At 44.9% G+C, this 12,721-nt stretch overlaps 1 protein-coding gene across 3 annotated transcripts in view; it reads right to left on the bottom strand.

Annotated features, from left to right (window-relative positions):
- Positions 1-7,191: 7,191 nt before the first annotated feature.
- The window catches only part of SYNE1 (spectrin repeat containing nuclear envelope protein 1), a 384,525-nt gene continuing 378,995 nt past the window's right edge, over positions 7,192-12,721 (bottom strand). For all 3 annotated transcript variants that reach the window (XM_070417448.1, XM_070417449.1, XM_070417450.1), the window contains one exon: positions 7,192-8,147. In XM_070417448.1, the coding sequence (XP_070273549.1) occupies positions 7,907-8,147 (241 nt within the window). In that variant the 3' untranslated portion in view covers positions 7,192-7,906. The remainder of the gene's footprint in view (positions 8,148-12,721) is intronic.

The following is a 12,721-nucleotide window of genomic DNA, read 5'->3' as shown; positions in this document are numbered from 1 at the left end:
TAAAGAGCTTCACAGAAAAGAAAAAGCTAAAGGAGTTCATCACCACCAAACCAGTATTATATGAAATGCTGAAAGGTATCCTGTAAGAAGAGGAAGAAGAAGAAAAAGGTAAAGATACAAATTATGAACAACAAATACACATCTATCAACAAGTGAATCTAAAAATCAAGTGAATAAATAATCTGATGAACTGGTGATTGTAATAGAATCAGGGACATAGAAAGGGAATGTACTGACTATTCTTGGGGTGGGGGGAGAAAGGGGTGTGGGGGTGAGTGAAGAGATTAGACAACAATCGTGCACCTATGGATGAGGACAGTGGGTGGGGAGTGAGGGCAGAGGGTGGGGTTGGAACTGGGTGGAGGGGAGTTATGGTGAAAAAAAAGAGTAACTAATGTAATAATCTGAACAATAAAGATTTAATTTAAAAAAGTTATCATTACTATTACAGTAACTTGGACCTTAAAAACAAATCATTCTCCTTGTCACAATTTAAATATTTAAAACGGTTTCTCCCCATCCCCCTCATTACTCTATTCACATTGTTGTGCCTTGAATTTCCTCTCTCAATTTTTTCCTTGTCTCATGTAATTAACATTTTTTCCAACCAAAATTGGAGCATATTTTAGAAAATATTCTATATGTATTTAAAATGTAAGACTACTATATGGTAGAGATCTTCCCCAATAAATAAATTTAGATTGATCTCATTACAAAAATTGCAGCATTATAGTAAATATTGTGTGTGTACTATCTTTTATTCAACAAGGCTCCTGCTGACTGACATCTAAGTTGCTAAGAACTAGTAATAAAAGGAGTTACCTTTCTAACTGGCATGAGACAGTTGTCTATTTATTTGGAAAATAACAGAGATTCCTTAATTTACATCAACTGTGAAGTGGTTCCAGATTGATTATAGATCTACTAGAAGAAAATACAAGTAAATGTCTGCATAATCTTGGAGTGAAAAGCCTTCTTAATGTAGACTATCCAGAATCTATAAAGGAAAGGCAACCTGTCAGATTTGATGGCATGAAAATTAAAACTTTCTGTACAATGAAAGGAACTATATAAAGTGAAGGTGGATGACATATAGAGTTAATTTTTCTAATATACAAAGAGTTTCTTGGAAATAGTATAAAAGAGTAAAAAAAAACTATAAACAATAGAGAATAAGACAGACTTCCCACAGAGGCAAATCAAATGCAGCAACATACAATTTAAATATAAACTGGTCACAAAAATGCAAACTTCAAGAACAATGAGCTACTGTCGCCCTCAGTTGGGCAATATTTTAGAAAGCTGATAACATCTAGTCCAGCCTCTTGAGCTTGTGTTCACATGGGAATCACCCAGAGGACTTCAGACGGAGGCTGCTCCCTAGAGACCAGAGTTTACTTGATTTGGGGTGAGGCCTGGAGTTCTACTTTTTAAAAAGCCCCCTGTGGGATTCTAATGCGCAGGATTTGGACGTTAATAATTTGGGAATGGTTCCCCTAATTTGGAAGGCAGTGCTCTAGATTTAGGACAGGTCTGAGGAAAAGGGTTCTCTCAGGGTCTGTGGGTGGGATTGTAAACCATGGCAACTTCCCAGAAAGTAATCTGGCAGAATTTACCAGATACAATTGAGAATGTACATACCCTTTTGATTCAGTAATTCCACCTGAAACAGTGCATCTGAGGGGAACAGATGCAGCACTGCACAGAGATTGGCACGCATGTCCACGCTGGGGCGTTTCCTGCGGTGAGAATAGGAAAAACCTGGAAGAAAACAATAGTTGAAAGAGACCGGTCTTTCTAATGCAGCAATGATGGGAATGTACATACCGATAGGTGCCCGGAATATTGTCAAGTGAAACTGCCAGTCACAGAGTCATAAAAATAGATCCAATTTAAAAAAAAAAAAAAACATACAGAGTGCTGTTTGAATAAGAAAATCAAAAGGCACAGAGAGGTAACACCACATTGGGAGGCGATAGAGGGGGAGATAGGGAACTGTTCATTTTTCTTTAGAAAACAAGAGAATCTTTTGCAAATCAAATGACTGTTTTTTAAAAAAATAATTAGCCTTTAAAATAGAAAATACAAAGAAGAGGAAGAAATGGTTTTTCTCCTGTGAAGTATTAAAACTTATAACAAAGTAACTAATATACTAGACTAGTGTATTAATAGTTATACAGACTTACATTTTATATTTATAATATTTCCACAATATACATATATACATTCTTTTAATCTATACTCGATAGACAGCAATGGAAAGCTAGATCAGCCGCACTGGATAGTGTCCAGAATAAAAATCCAGGTTTATATGGAAAACTGTCACTTGATGGAGCTGACATTACAAGTCAGTGTGTGTGTGTGTGTGTGTGTGTGTGTGTGTGTGTGAGGGGCGGGGTGGGGGGGGGGGTGATGGGGGAATTGCTTACACCACCTGCCATTGTGGCCTGCTGGGGGCAGTGAAAGGTCCCGGGATGGGGAACCCGGGCCGGTGGTAGCCTGGAAGGCACTGCTGGAGCCACAATTGGTGCATTGCTGCCAGGGGACGCTGATGCCCCTGACCCGGGCCACACTCGAAGGCCACTGGCTTGGGTGGACTGCCTGGAGCAGAATGCATCCCTACAGTCACCCTCCATCTGCAAATCCCACGGGGGGTGTGTGGGGGGGGTGGGGATCGCTACAGTCACCCTCCATCTGCAAATCCCACGGGGGGTGTGTGGGGGGGTGGGGATCGCTACAGTCACCCTTCATCTGCAAATCCCATGGGGGGGATCGCTACAGTCACCTTTCATCTGCAAATCCCATGGGGGGGGATCGCTACAGTCACCCTCCATCTGCAAATCCCATGGGGTGGGGGTGGGGGGCTGGTGTGGGGGGCGAGGGTGAGCTGGGTGGTTTGAGGGCTAAGGGGGTGGCTGCCTGGAGCTGTCCTAGATGTTGGCAGCGTCACCCTCTGAGCCCAGCAGTTGCCTCAGGAATGCAGGACGTAGCTGGGATGGGAGGGCACCCCTAGGAGGCCCAAGATGTCTAGTCAACCCAGAGACCAGGTTTCTTCTCCACCGCCCATGGCATCGAACGCAGTCATCTGTGCACAGCTCACAGAGGACTTTCTTCTCCTCGTGTAACTGGGGTTTTCACATTCAGTTACATTCCTGTTCCTGCACTGGGGAATGGCTAAAAAGAAGAATCTCAAGGCTGGTTCATTTCACTATGACCTTCGTATTTTAGAAAGATCAGACCCAACCTGGCTTCCTCGGCTCCCCAGAGAGAGTATTCCTCATCGCCCGGTGTGGTCCAGCTCCCTTAGCCTCCAGGATGCTGCTGCCGCCGCCGTCAATTCATCCGGCTCCGCCTCTGCCCAGCGAAGGACCAGGCCTCTCCCCACAGAGGGCTGCTTGGCAGAGGCTGCGGGAGGTGCCCCCAACCGACCAGTCACTCCTCTTCCTCATCTGAATGAGGGGTCTCCCTTAAATTCAGGTCCCTCTGTGGTACCCCCAAATGGATTCCTCGTGGATGTGTTACAACCTGAGGGAGAAGTTAAGGAGAAGCCAGAAACTAAAGAAAAAACAGTCATTGCTTGTGTTTCACCGTCTCTGGGCTACTTTAGGTCTGAGAATCGGCCACAATCACCACAATGTAATATTCAGTTAAACCTGAAATGACCACTCCTGGTAACCCCTCCCCCATTCTTGGTCCCCCCCTCACCCCCCGCCCCCATCACCCTAATCAATGCCTTGGTGCTGCCGATGACTACGCTGAGAACCGCCTCGATGCTGGTCAACCCCTCCACCTGTCCGAGTCCGCAGACTAACACCCACTGTAGCATAAACCAGGTGACAGAGACGTTAAAAGGAGAGGAAATTTGCTGACAGAAAGTTGGGGCAGATCTAACAGACTTCATCGCCCTTTTCTCCCCTGAATTAGAAACGGTTTCCGTTTGGTTCCTTTCTAGCCCCCTCATTTGCCTTCATCTCAAGTTTCAGGACGTAAATGGTGAAGGAAAATACGGGCCCTTCCGTGTGTCACAGGCCCGGCGAGGACTGGTTTTCCGGTAACTAGACAGCAAGTGCTGAGTCCTGGCCGAGGCCGGGCCCCTGAGGAGTGTGGGCAGTGCCTGCCCCAGGATGGGCGGCCCGTAAGTACCTGTGATGCGGGTGGGTGCTGTTCTTCTGGGCGTTCCTGGATCTACTCAGCGTTCACTCTGAGGGTATTTTGTTTCTGCACAGTCCGCCATGGGTGCGTTGGGTGACGGGGATGGCGGGCTGGTGGGCGGGGCAGAGAGCCCCACGGTTGGGCCATCTCAGGCCCGTCCAGCCCAGCTCCTGGGACCCTGCTGAGCAGCTTCATAAATCAACTCTCTCCAACATTTTTCTTTTTTGCTTTTTAATCACTTATGTGGTTTGTTAATAAAATTTTGTAGCTTTAATTTCTTAATAATTGGCTCCAGGACATAGGCTGTAAATCAGTCTACCCCAAGTTGCCTTTTTACAGGAACTCTCAGCGCTCAGCTGCTAAATTTCCCATCCAAGCCTTTCTTCCTGTTGTTTTTTTAAAATATATATTTATATATTTTTATTGATTTCAGAGAGGAAGGGAGAAAGAGGAAAAGAGAGAGAGAGAGAGAGAGAGAGAGAGAGAGAGAGAGAAACATCAATGATGAGCGACAATCGTTGATTGGCTGCCCCCTGTATGCCCCCTACTGGGGACCGAGCCCACAACCCAGGCATGGGCCCTGACTGAGAATCGAACTATGACCTCCTGGGTCATAGGTTGACACTCAACCACTGAGCCATCTGACCAGGCCATCCAAGCCTTTCAAAGGCCTGCTTTCTCACTTATTACAAAAATAAGGGAAGCTGTTGCCATCCCGTTTTCCAGGAGCTATTCCTGCTCCCCAGCATAGCTCCTCCCCACATCTTTCACTCTTTGGATTTCTCATTAAGCCACGGCTTTTAGTTTCTGACCCTTTATTTCCCCCTCTTAGCTTTATAGGTTCCTCAGCTTTTCTAGCATTTCCTGTTTGCTGGTGGGAACCTCATCACCAACGTGTTATGAATTCCACCCTTCCCGGTCAGTGGACGGTCTCCTTGCCGTGCCTTTCCTCACCCACCACTCTCATGGGACATCGCTCCCTATCTGCCGGCCACAGCAGGGCTCCCGACAGTCCTCACTCAGAAATCTGACAGCCTCTTTAGCAGCCATCAGTGTCCCTTTAGCCTCTTAATATTCTTTCAAAGCCCCCACCTCATCCAGGAAGCTTCTCTCTCTCTCTCTCTCTCTCTCTCTCTCTCTCTCTCTCTCTCTCCCTCTCCAAGGCAGCTGCTGGTGCAGGTGAGGGTGCTCCTACATGACCCCGTGTCCTCTCCGCAGTGGGCATTCGAGTATGTGAGGGCTCTGGGCTCTGGGCAGAAGCCCTTGTCTGCTCTGTGGCTGTCTGTCTTGGTCCTGGCTAGACGGGTCCTACTGTCATTGGGGGAAAGCCATCATCTCATAGCTCCAATGCTTCCACTCACCGGCGATTCCTACTTTTGTTTTATTCCAATACCCTGTTATTTAAATCTTTGAAAATTGTAATAAAAATGTGCATCATACATCCCACTGAGTGTTGCACAGGGGTTTTTAGGAAGGCACGCAGGGACTATACGCTAAGATTTTTTTTTTCAGTCACATTTAACAGTTGCTTCTTTGGGTATGGGGGATGCCGAGTCAGTCAGTTCAGCGATGCGGAGAAAGACGGCTCTGGAGTGTCTCTGTGCTGGTCTTTCCCATGACTCGTTATAGAGCGAGTTCGCTCGCAGTGGCAAAAGGTGGCTCCTGAAGGGCTGGACTGTTCAAGAGGCCAGACCGCACATCCTGGGTTTGGGAGCAGAGAAGACAGGGAAGTGAGGAAGAACAAGGCCTGAAGAGTGACCCTCTCAGATGAGGGTACACGGCACCTCTCAAGTCCAATCTCCACCACCGCTCGCAGCCCTCCCAGAAGCAGGGATAGAAAACATACCACGCACAGGTTTGTCTTCTTTAGAAAAGAGCACAACTCCAGTCTGTTTCCTGGGGGAGACTCCGGGGGAGGTAAGAAAGGAGCAACCTGGTCGTGGAAAGCAGAACTCAACTCAGGTGATGGGAAAGTTCAGTGGAGAGAAGTCTTCATACAGTCCAGCAGTGATCAGGAAGGTCTTCCAGGAGGAGGCAGCTTGTGAGTTGTATTGAGAGGGAGAAGGAGGGGTGTGGTGAGAACAAAAAGATGGAGCAGGAAGGTATGGAGTGGTGCTTTTCCACCAGTAATAGGGTTAAAATCACCCCAGGCATTTGTTTAAAATGTAATCTCTGAGGCCGTACCCCAGGGAGTGAATTAGAAGGTCTGCCCAGGGCCCGGGGCTTAAAGAGACGCAGGACCCCGAGGTGGGAAGGCGCTCAGGCTACAGCATCATGGAAGCTGTGCAAGGCAGGTCCAGGTAACCATGAAAAGCTCAGTTTGCTTTACATTCTTGATTTAGAGCAGGACTTATAAATTAAATACAGGAATCAGGCTGGGACACACACTGGGAGAGGTGGATTGGATGTAAGAGGACATGTACAAAGTGTCTCTTCCTACAGGTCAAGGAGCAGCAGCCACTTCCCTCCAGCAATTACTGCCCTTTAGGAATGGGTACCCAGGACACCAGAGTTTTCCACTTTCAAGAGAAGCCTGACACCTAGGTTTTATATAAATCTTCCTCCTCCCATGATTAAATAGTGGATTAAAATTCCATGAGCACCAAACAATTCCATGAGGGCCACTTAGTTGGCAAGATCAGAGGGGCAGAACCAAATCTTATTGTCTGTGGACTTGACTGATAGATAAAACATGCAAGAAACTTCATAGGCTGTTGTGTACCCCTGGGATGGAGTGGAGGCTCCATAGGAGGTTCTTCCAGTTGTGCAGAGGGGACAGAAAAGAAAGGAGAGTATGACAGGTGCTGAGAAACAGGAGTTGAGGAGATACGATTGGCTGTGGGAGGAGGATGGAGAGAGGAATCACCTAGAGACCGCTAGGTCTAAATACGTGCTACCTCTAATCATCCTTATTCATGAATGCACGCTTATGCTTCAGTTTCATTCATTCTGCAAAAAGATAACTCAGGTTGCATTCTGCTCAACAGGGAAATTTAGAGTCATTTCTTTACGGGAGAAAAAAAAAAAGCACAGACAAAGTATTTTATAGTATCTATAATAAATGCAAAGAAATCAATACAAACAAAACTTGGCTTTAGCAAACTGTACATACATAAATATCTCTTTTTTTTACTATAACATTCAACTTTTTTTCACATAAATCCTTCCATGATTTTATTTATTACATCCAGTTTTTCTTTATACTTTTTAAAAAAGTGCCTTTTAGATTTACAGCTTGTGCTTCTAAAGCAAAGGTTAGAATATCATGCCCCAAAGAAAAACAAGGCAAAAAGAAAGCTGCCATATAAGCTCTTCAAAATTGTATGTTACAAGGCTCAGCACTGGTTGGTTGGTAGACTGTTCGATACCAATGTGGCGCTCAGGTGGCGTCATTTAATGAATGGATGGGGCACACCGTGGGAAACTTGCCCTGATGGTGTGCTAAAGTCCTGGCTGTGCATAGAATGGGCCAAAGGCCCAGGACACATGCGTCCAGGGAACATTGGAGGTACTTCATCTCTGTAGTACTGAGGCTCAGAGTTTCAAACAACATTTCTTCCACACCTTCTTCTATTTGCTCTCCTTCTGTCATTGTTTATCCTCCACCTCCGAAGCCATGATTTGGACACATGGCTAACGCCACCACTCCGAAGGCCTTCGCCAGCATTCAGGTGCTCCTTTTGCTAGTTTGGGTTGGCTTTGGGCTAAACCCTCCTTGCACGACCAGCACCGCTGCAGATGGCATCTGCTTGCTTCAGAGGGGAGGAGGGCCATTCGTGTATCTGAGCATGGGATGGAATGATCGGGCAAAATTGTTGGAGAGGGCACAGCTGTAGTCTTCCTCGGACATTGGTACCAGGCAGGCGAGCCCAATGAGGAGCAGCAGGAGCAGCTGAAGGGGAAGGGCCGCTCTGAGCACTCTGTACAGGAAACCTCGGCCCGACCGAACTGGTTGAGGCTCAGAAAGGGAGGAATCGGAGCCACCTTTTATGGACCTGAGAGAGGAATCAACAGAAAAAACTCAAATATCTCAAATGTTGGATGGATGCTGCTTTTAGCTCCCTCACCTTCTTGGAAGCTACAGGACCATGCCAAACACAACCCGACCTGGCCATTAGCCGCCTGCCTTCTGCGGTGTGCCCAGGGCACCCCCCCCCCCTGCCCCCACCCAATGAAGAGATTCTTGGAAACTGTACTGATGAAAAGTTAACGTTTAGTCAGTCAACGAAAGGTAACTGAGTTCAAATTCCACCCTTTAATTTGGTAAAACATTTCCCATCAACAAAGATAACTGCTCTATACACATTCTACCAGCATAAATTAAGTTGATCCAGAATAATTAAGATGTGGATGTTTGATGCAGTGTATTTTTGGGTTAAGACTACCAGGAGCACTGGTAGCCAAAGCTAGTTGCTGTTAGAATCACTTGAAGTGTCCCGTCTAGTCCTCCCAGATGTGCCAAACTCCACGCAGCGAGGAGAACAGCCCCAATCATTTTGCACAGACCCATAAAGCACAACTAATCTGAGTACCCTGGTTTCATCTTGCACTGACTCAGCACTGACTCAGCATCTGTCCCTGGCATCAGTGGGTTTTGACACTGTGTGAACAAGGATGGCAATAGAGTGAGTGTACAGAACACTGGTGTTGAATGACTTAGAATCTAGGCTGATCCTATTTTTTATCAGCTGTGACTTTGGGAAACAGACACAATTTTTCTGAGGACAGATGGTCATTTTGTAGGCTCCTCCTACTCAAAGTTCTATGTTTTCCTGTCTGCATTTATATCTTCCTATCTACTAAACTGTGCATTTGAGATTAAGCATGAATTCCACATTTCATAAGAAAGACTGCCTGAAAAACATTGAATGTGGAAGTAGGTTCTGGGTGGGGGCAGAGGGGGCACCATTGTTTTTTGTGTGTGAGCATCCTTTAATATTTTGTTTGGTTACTTGTAGAAAAGATGAAGAGAGAAATATTATTAAAAGGAGACATTTTGCATACACACATACACACAAACACACAATATTGTAGGAGCAAAAAGACTAGGTGTGCTGACAAAACACATTCCCCCACCTAGTAAAAGTTCCCTAGTGGCAGTAATATCACTAAGGATAAGGACAATGAATATGAGGCCACTGCAGAAATATGAAGGTGTGAAAACTGTATTGGTTACTCCATATGCTTTTCTAAGAAAACACTAAGTTCCCAGCTGGACTACTCAAGACTCTTTTATTAAAACCATCAAAGAAATATGAGAGGCAAACAGACCAGGCCTCTGGAAGCCCCTAGGAGCATGTGGCCCACTGTGTCTTCAGTATATGTAATGAAAGAAATGTCATTGGCCAAAATTGGGACTCTGTTTCTTTTCTGAAGACTACAACTAATGGCTGTGTAACCTTGAACAACTCACTTTATCCCTAAATGCCAACCTCTTACTCAACCCCTTCAAGTTAGACTAGATGGCCTTCCAACTTGAAAGTTCCGTGTTTTATACATTGGATGTCTTCTACTAATTAGTCAGCGTAAATAGTCAGCCAACTAAGAGGCCACAAGAGTTCAATCACCATCTAGTGGTCAAACTGATTAACCATCCTTATGTTAAGACCAATGAGTTATTCCTAGTGAACTAAATAGGAAATTTGTATATTTTGTGAAATACAGTAGAGGGTATAAGAATAATGGCACATGCCTACTAATGGAAGGGCAAAATAGGAAATTCTTGAGTTTTCTAATTATAAAATATTCATGTTGAGAGAAGGCCTTATACAGCATATAACCCATCTTCTAATTTTGTAGATGTTGGTAAGGATAGTAAACATTCATTTTTTCTAATTGCTAGGCAATGTACTAAGCATTTATCTTGAGTTCTCTCATATAATCCCCAGAATAGTCCTCAATGTGCTTGTTATCTTCATTCTATAGATGATGAAAAGGAGGCTCAGAAAGGGGAAGTAACCAGTGACTTACAGCTTGCAAGTGGCAGAATTAAGTTTTCAACACTAGGATTTTAACTTCCAGAATTTGGACTCTCTAGAGAAGGTAAATGACTTGCCCCAGATCCCAGGATTAAAGGCAGAGATCCAGCAGGCACTCAGAGTCCCAATATCCCTGCCTACCATACTCACAGCAACATTTTGTTCCCTGACATTGATGAAGGCCATCTGGGTTATATTACTTTACAGGTATCTTACATGTATTTTAAAAAAAGAGAAAAATATTCGTGTCCTCAAATGTTTGGAAGTCAGTGGTTTCTTCATGTTGAAAATAAATGCCTCCAGTCCTGGGGGCTCACAGTATTACATGGATCATCAAATTAACACATGCACAGGGGGACATTTGTGTTCAGACAGTTGCACAATCTTGGCCAAGCAGCACAGTCTCTCTGGTCTGGCCTTCAGTTTTCTTATTTTCAAAGCGAGAGGTTGCATTAATATCCTAAAATCTCTTTGGCTCTGGCAGTTCATGATTCAATGGTTTGCCTTAAAGTGTCTTAAGAAGGATGGGATATTTGCCCGTGAAATCTGGGTTGAATTTTTCTTCAAAAATACCTTTTCCTTTTCTCTTACAATGTGCCCTCCCCACCAGTCACTGGAGGAGTTATAACTGAAGCACAAAAGAGAGCTCCACATTTCCTCACCACTCAACATTTAAATAAAATGAGAAAGATCTCTGACTTCTTTTCTTGAGGAAGCATGTAAGGACATTAGTGATGGTTAGATGTATGCATATAATTGACAATACAATCGGACTGACAGAGCTGAATAGCCCTTGCTTGTCAATGATTAGCTTAAGCCAAAGATCAAGATCAAAACAGAGGGTGCCCGCATTGATGAGTCCACCCCTGAGAACAAGAGGGAAGGTCACCATCTTTGCAATGTGGGCTCACATGTTATAGCGTCTGTTGAAGGACATGGCACATTTAACAGCATCAGAGCATTCCTTATTAAACTTTAATTACCACGTGCCTTCTAATGCTGAAGAATGCCCACCTAAGGAAGAGTGATGAGCTGAGACAGGGACAGAGAGAACTCGCAGTCCTTAGTGAGCTTCCATGCAGTTGACTGCTCTTGGAAATGCCCGATTTATCTGCTGAGAAACATGCCACCCCCTGGGAGCAATGACCAGGGTTTCAACTTTAATGCCCAAAGTCTTAGAGCTGCGAGTACCATCAGGTTGATGACACCAGGGTTAAAGGGTACTATGAATATTTAGCCATTGACCTAAAATCACCTCTATTTCAAGAGTCTTGGGAAACTTGACAAGGGAAAGAAAAAAGACATTAGTCACTCATCTCTCTCCAGTGGCCTGTTACATAAACAGGTGGCAGTCAAGAGTGTATCTATAAAGGAAAAATCAAATGTGTGACCTTATTCAAGGAAGTTCATCATAAGAGATATTCCAGATAATTCAGCCCAGCAAAAATGTGTTCATTCTCATAAGTAAATGCTTATTTTATTATTTTTTCTCATTAAAATTTCTGGGTAAACAGTTGCCCAGATGTTGTTTCCTCTCTTTCCCCTAAACACATAAAGTTGTGGAAAAAGGATGGTAGGGGAGGAAGTCATACATCACCACACACCACACAAAGAAAACATAATCAAGAGATGCGGGCACCTGACCAGTATGCACAAGAGTACGACTCCTCTCAAACTTCCACGCAGTGAAGGTAAATAAAATGGGTTAATTCTGTGCATACATCATTCAAACACAGAAGCAGCTTGCAACTCATTCTGTTACTTGTCAGCTAACCCTGGCAGGATAGTAACAGGAATTTACTGTGAGGGATTATCTAGCTTGTCTATGATCTTCTTGCCTACCCTTGTGTGCATGGTCTTTGTTCCCTGGACACGTGGTTCGGCATACACACTTCCAGAATCAGTTCAGGATTTCAGCCTCCTCGTATTCCAAAAGGAGCGTTCTGCCTGGTAGCCTAAGCCCTGGAATCCTTTCAAGTTCTACCCGCCAGCAGCCCTGCGCTAGAGTGCAGTGGTTAACAAGATAGAATCCTTCAGAGTCAGATAGACCTGGGTTCAAACCTATGTCTTCATGCCTCTAATCCTCTGTGTCCTTGTCTGTAAATCTGGGACTACAGCCATGTCATGGGGATGGTGTGAGGGTTAAATGAGATAACGGGTATCTCATGCTTTATGTGGTGCTTAGAACACGTTAATGCTAAATAAGTGTCATCAATGTATTATTATCTGTACTATGTAAGCAAGGGTGTGCTGACTCACACCCTCAGATGTTGGCTGGATTTAGCCTTTTCTCCCGGGAACATTCCTGATTTCCCAGAAGTGCTTTCAAGGATGTACTGTTTCCCAAAGTGCCCGGAAAACACTGGGGATGCGCGCCTCAGGTATTATAAAGGCAACTAGTTGGAGCCTTACCCTATAGCTGTCCTCAGCCCTGGCTGGGGCCTGGCCTACAGGCAAGGCTGCTGTAGGCTGAGGCTCTTTGAATGTTTTGAATAAATAGGTCCCCAGGCTGGAGTCTGGAGGAAAAGACTTAAAAACAATTTTTCACAAGAAACTGAATAGTGTTTTCAGGCAAGCCCTGCTGTACGGGG

The sequence above is a fragment of the Myotis yumanensis genome, unplaced genomic scaffold (assembly GCF_028538775.1).
Source record: "Myotis yumanensis isolate MYYU_CA2020_CCGP unplaced genomic scaffold, mMyoYum1.0.hap1 SCAF_6, whole genome shotgun sequence".
NCBI classification, from domain to species: domain Eukaryota; kingdom Metazoa; phylum Chordata; class Mammalia; order Chiroptera; family Vespertilionidae; genus Myotis; species Myotis yumanensis.
Note: the sequence above shows the minus strand (reverse complement) of the source record. Positions and strands in the feature narration are given on the sequence as shown.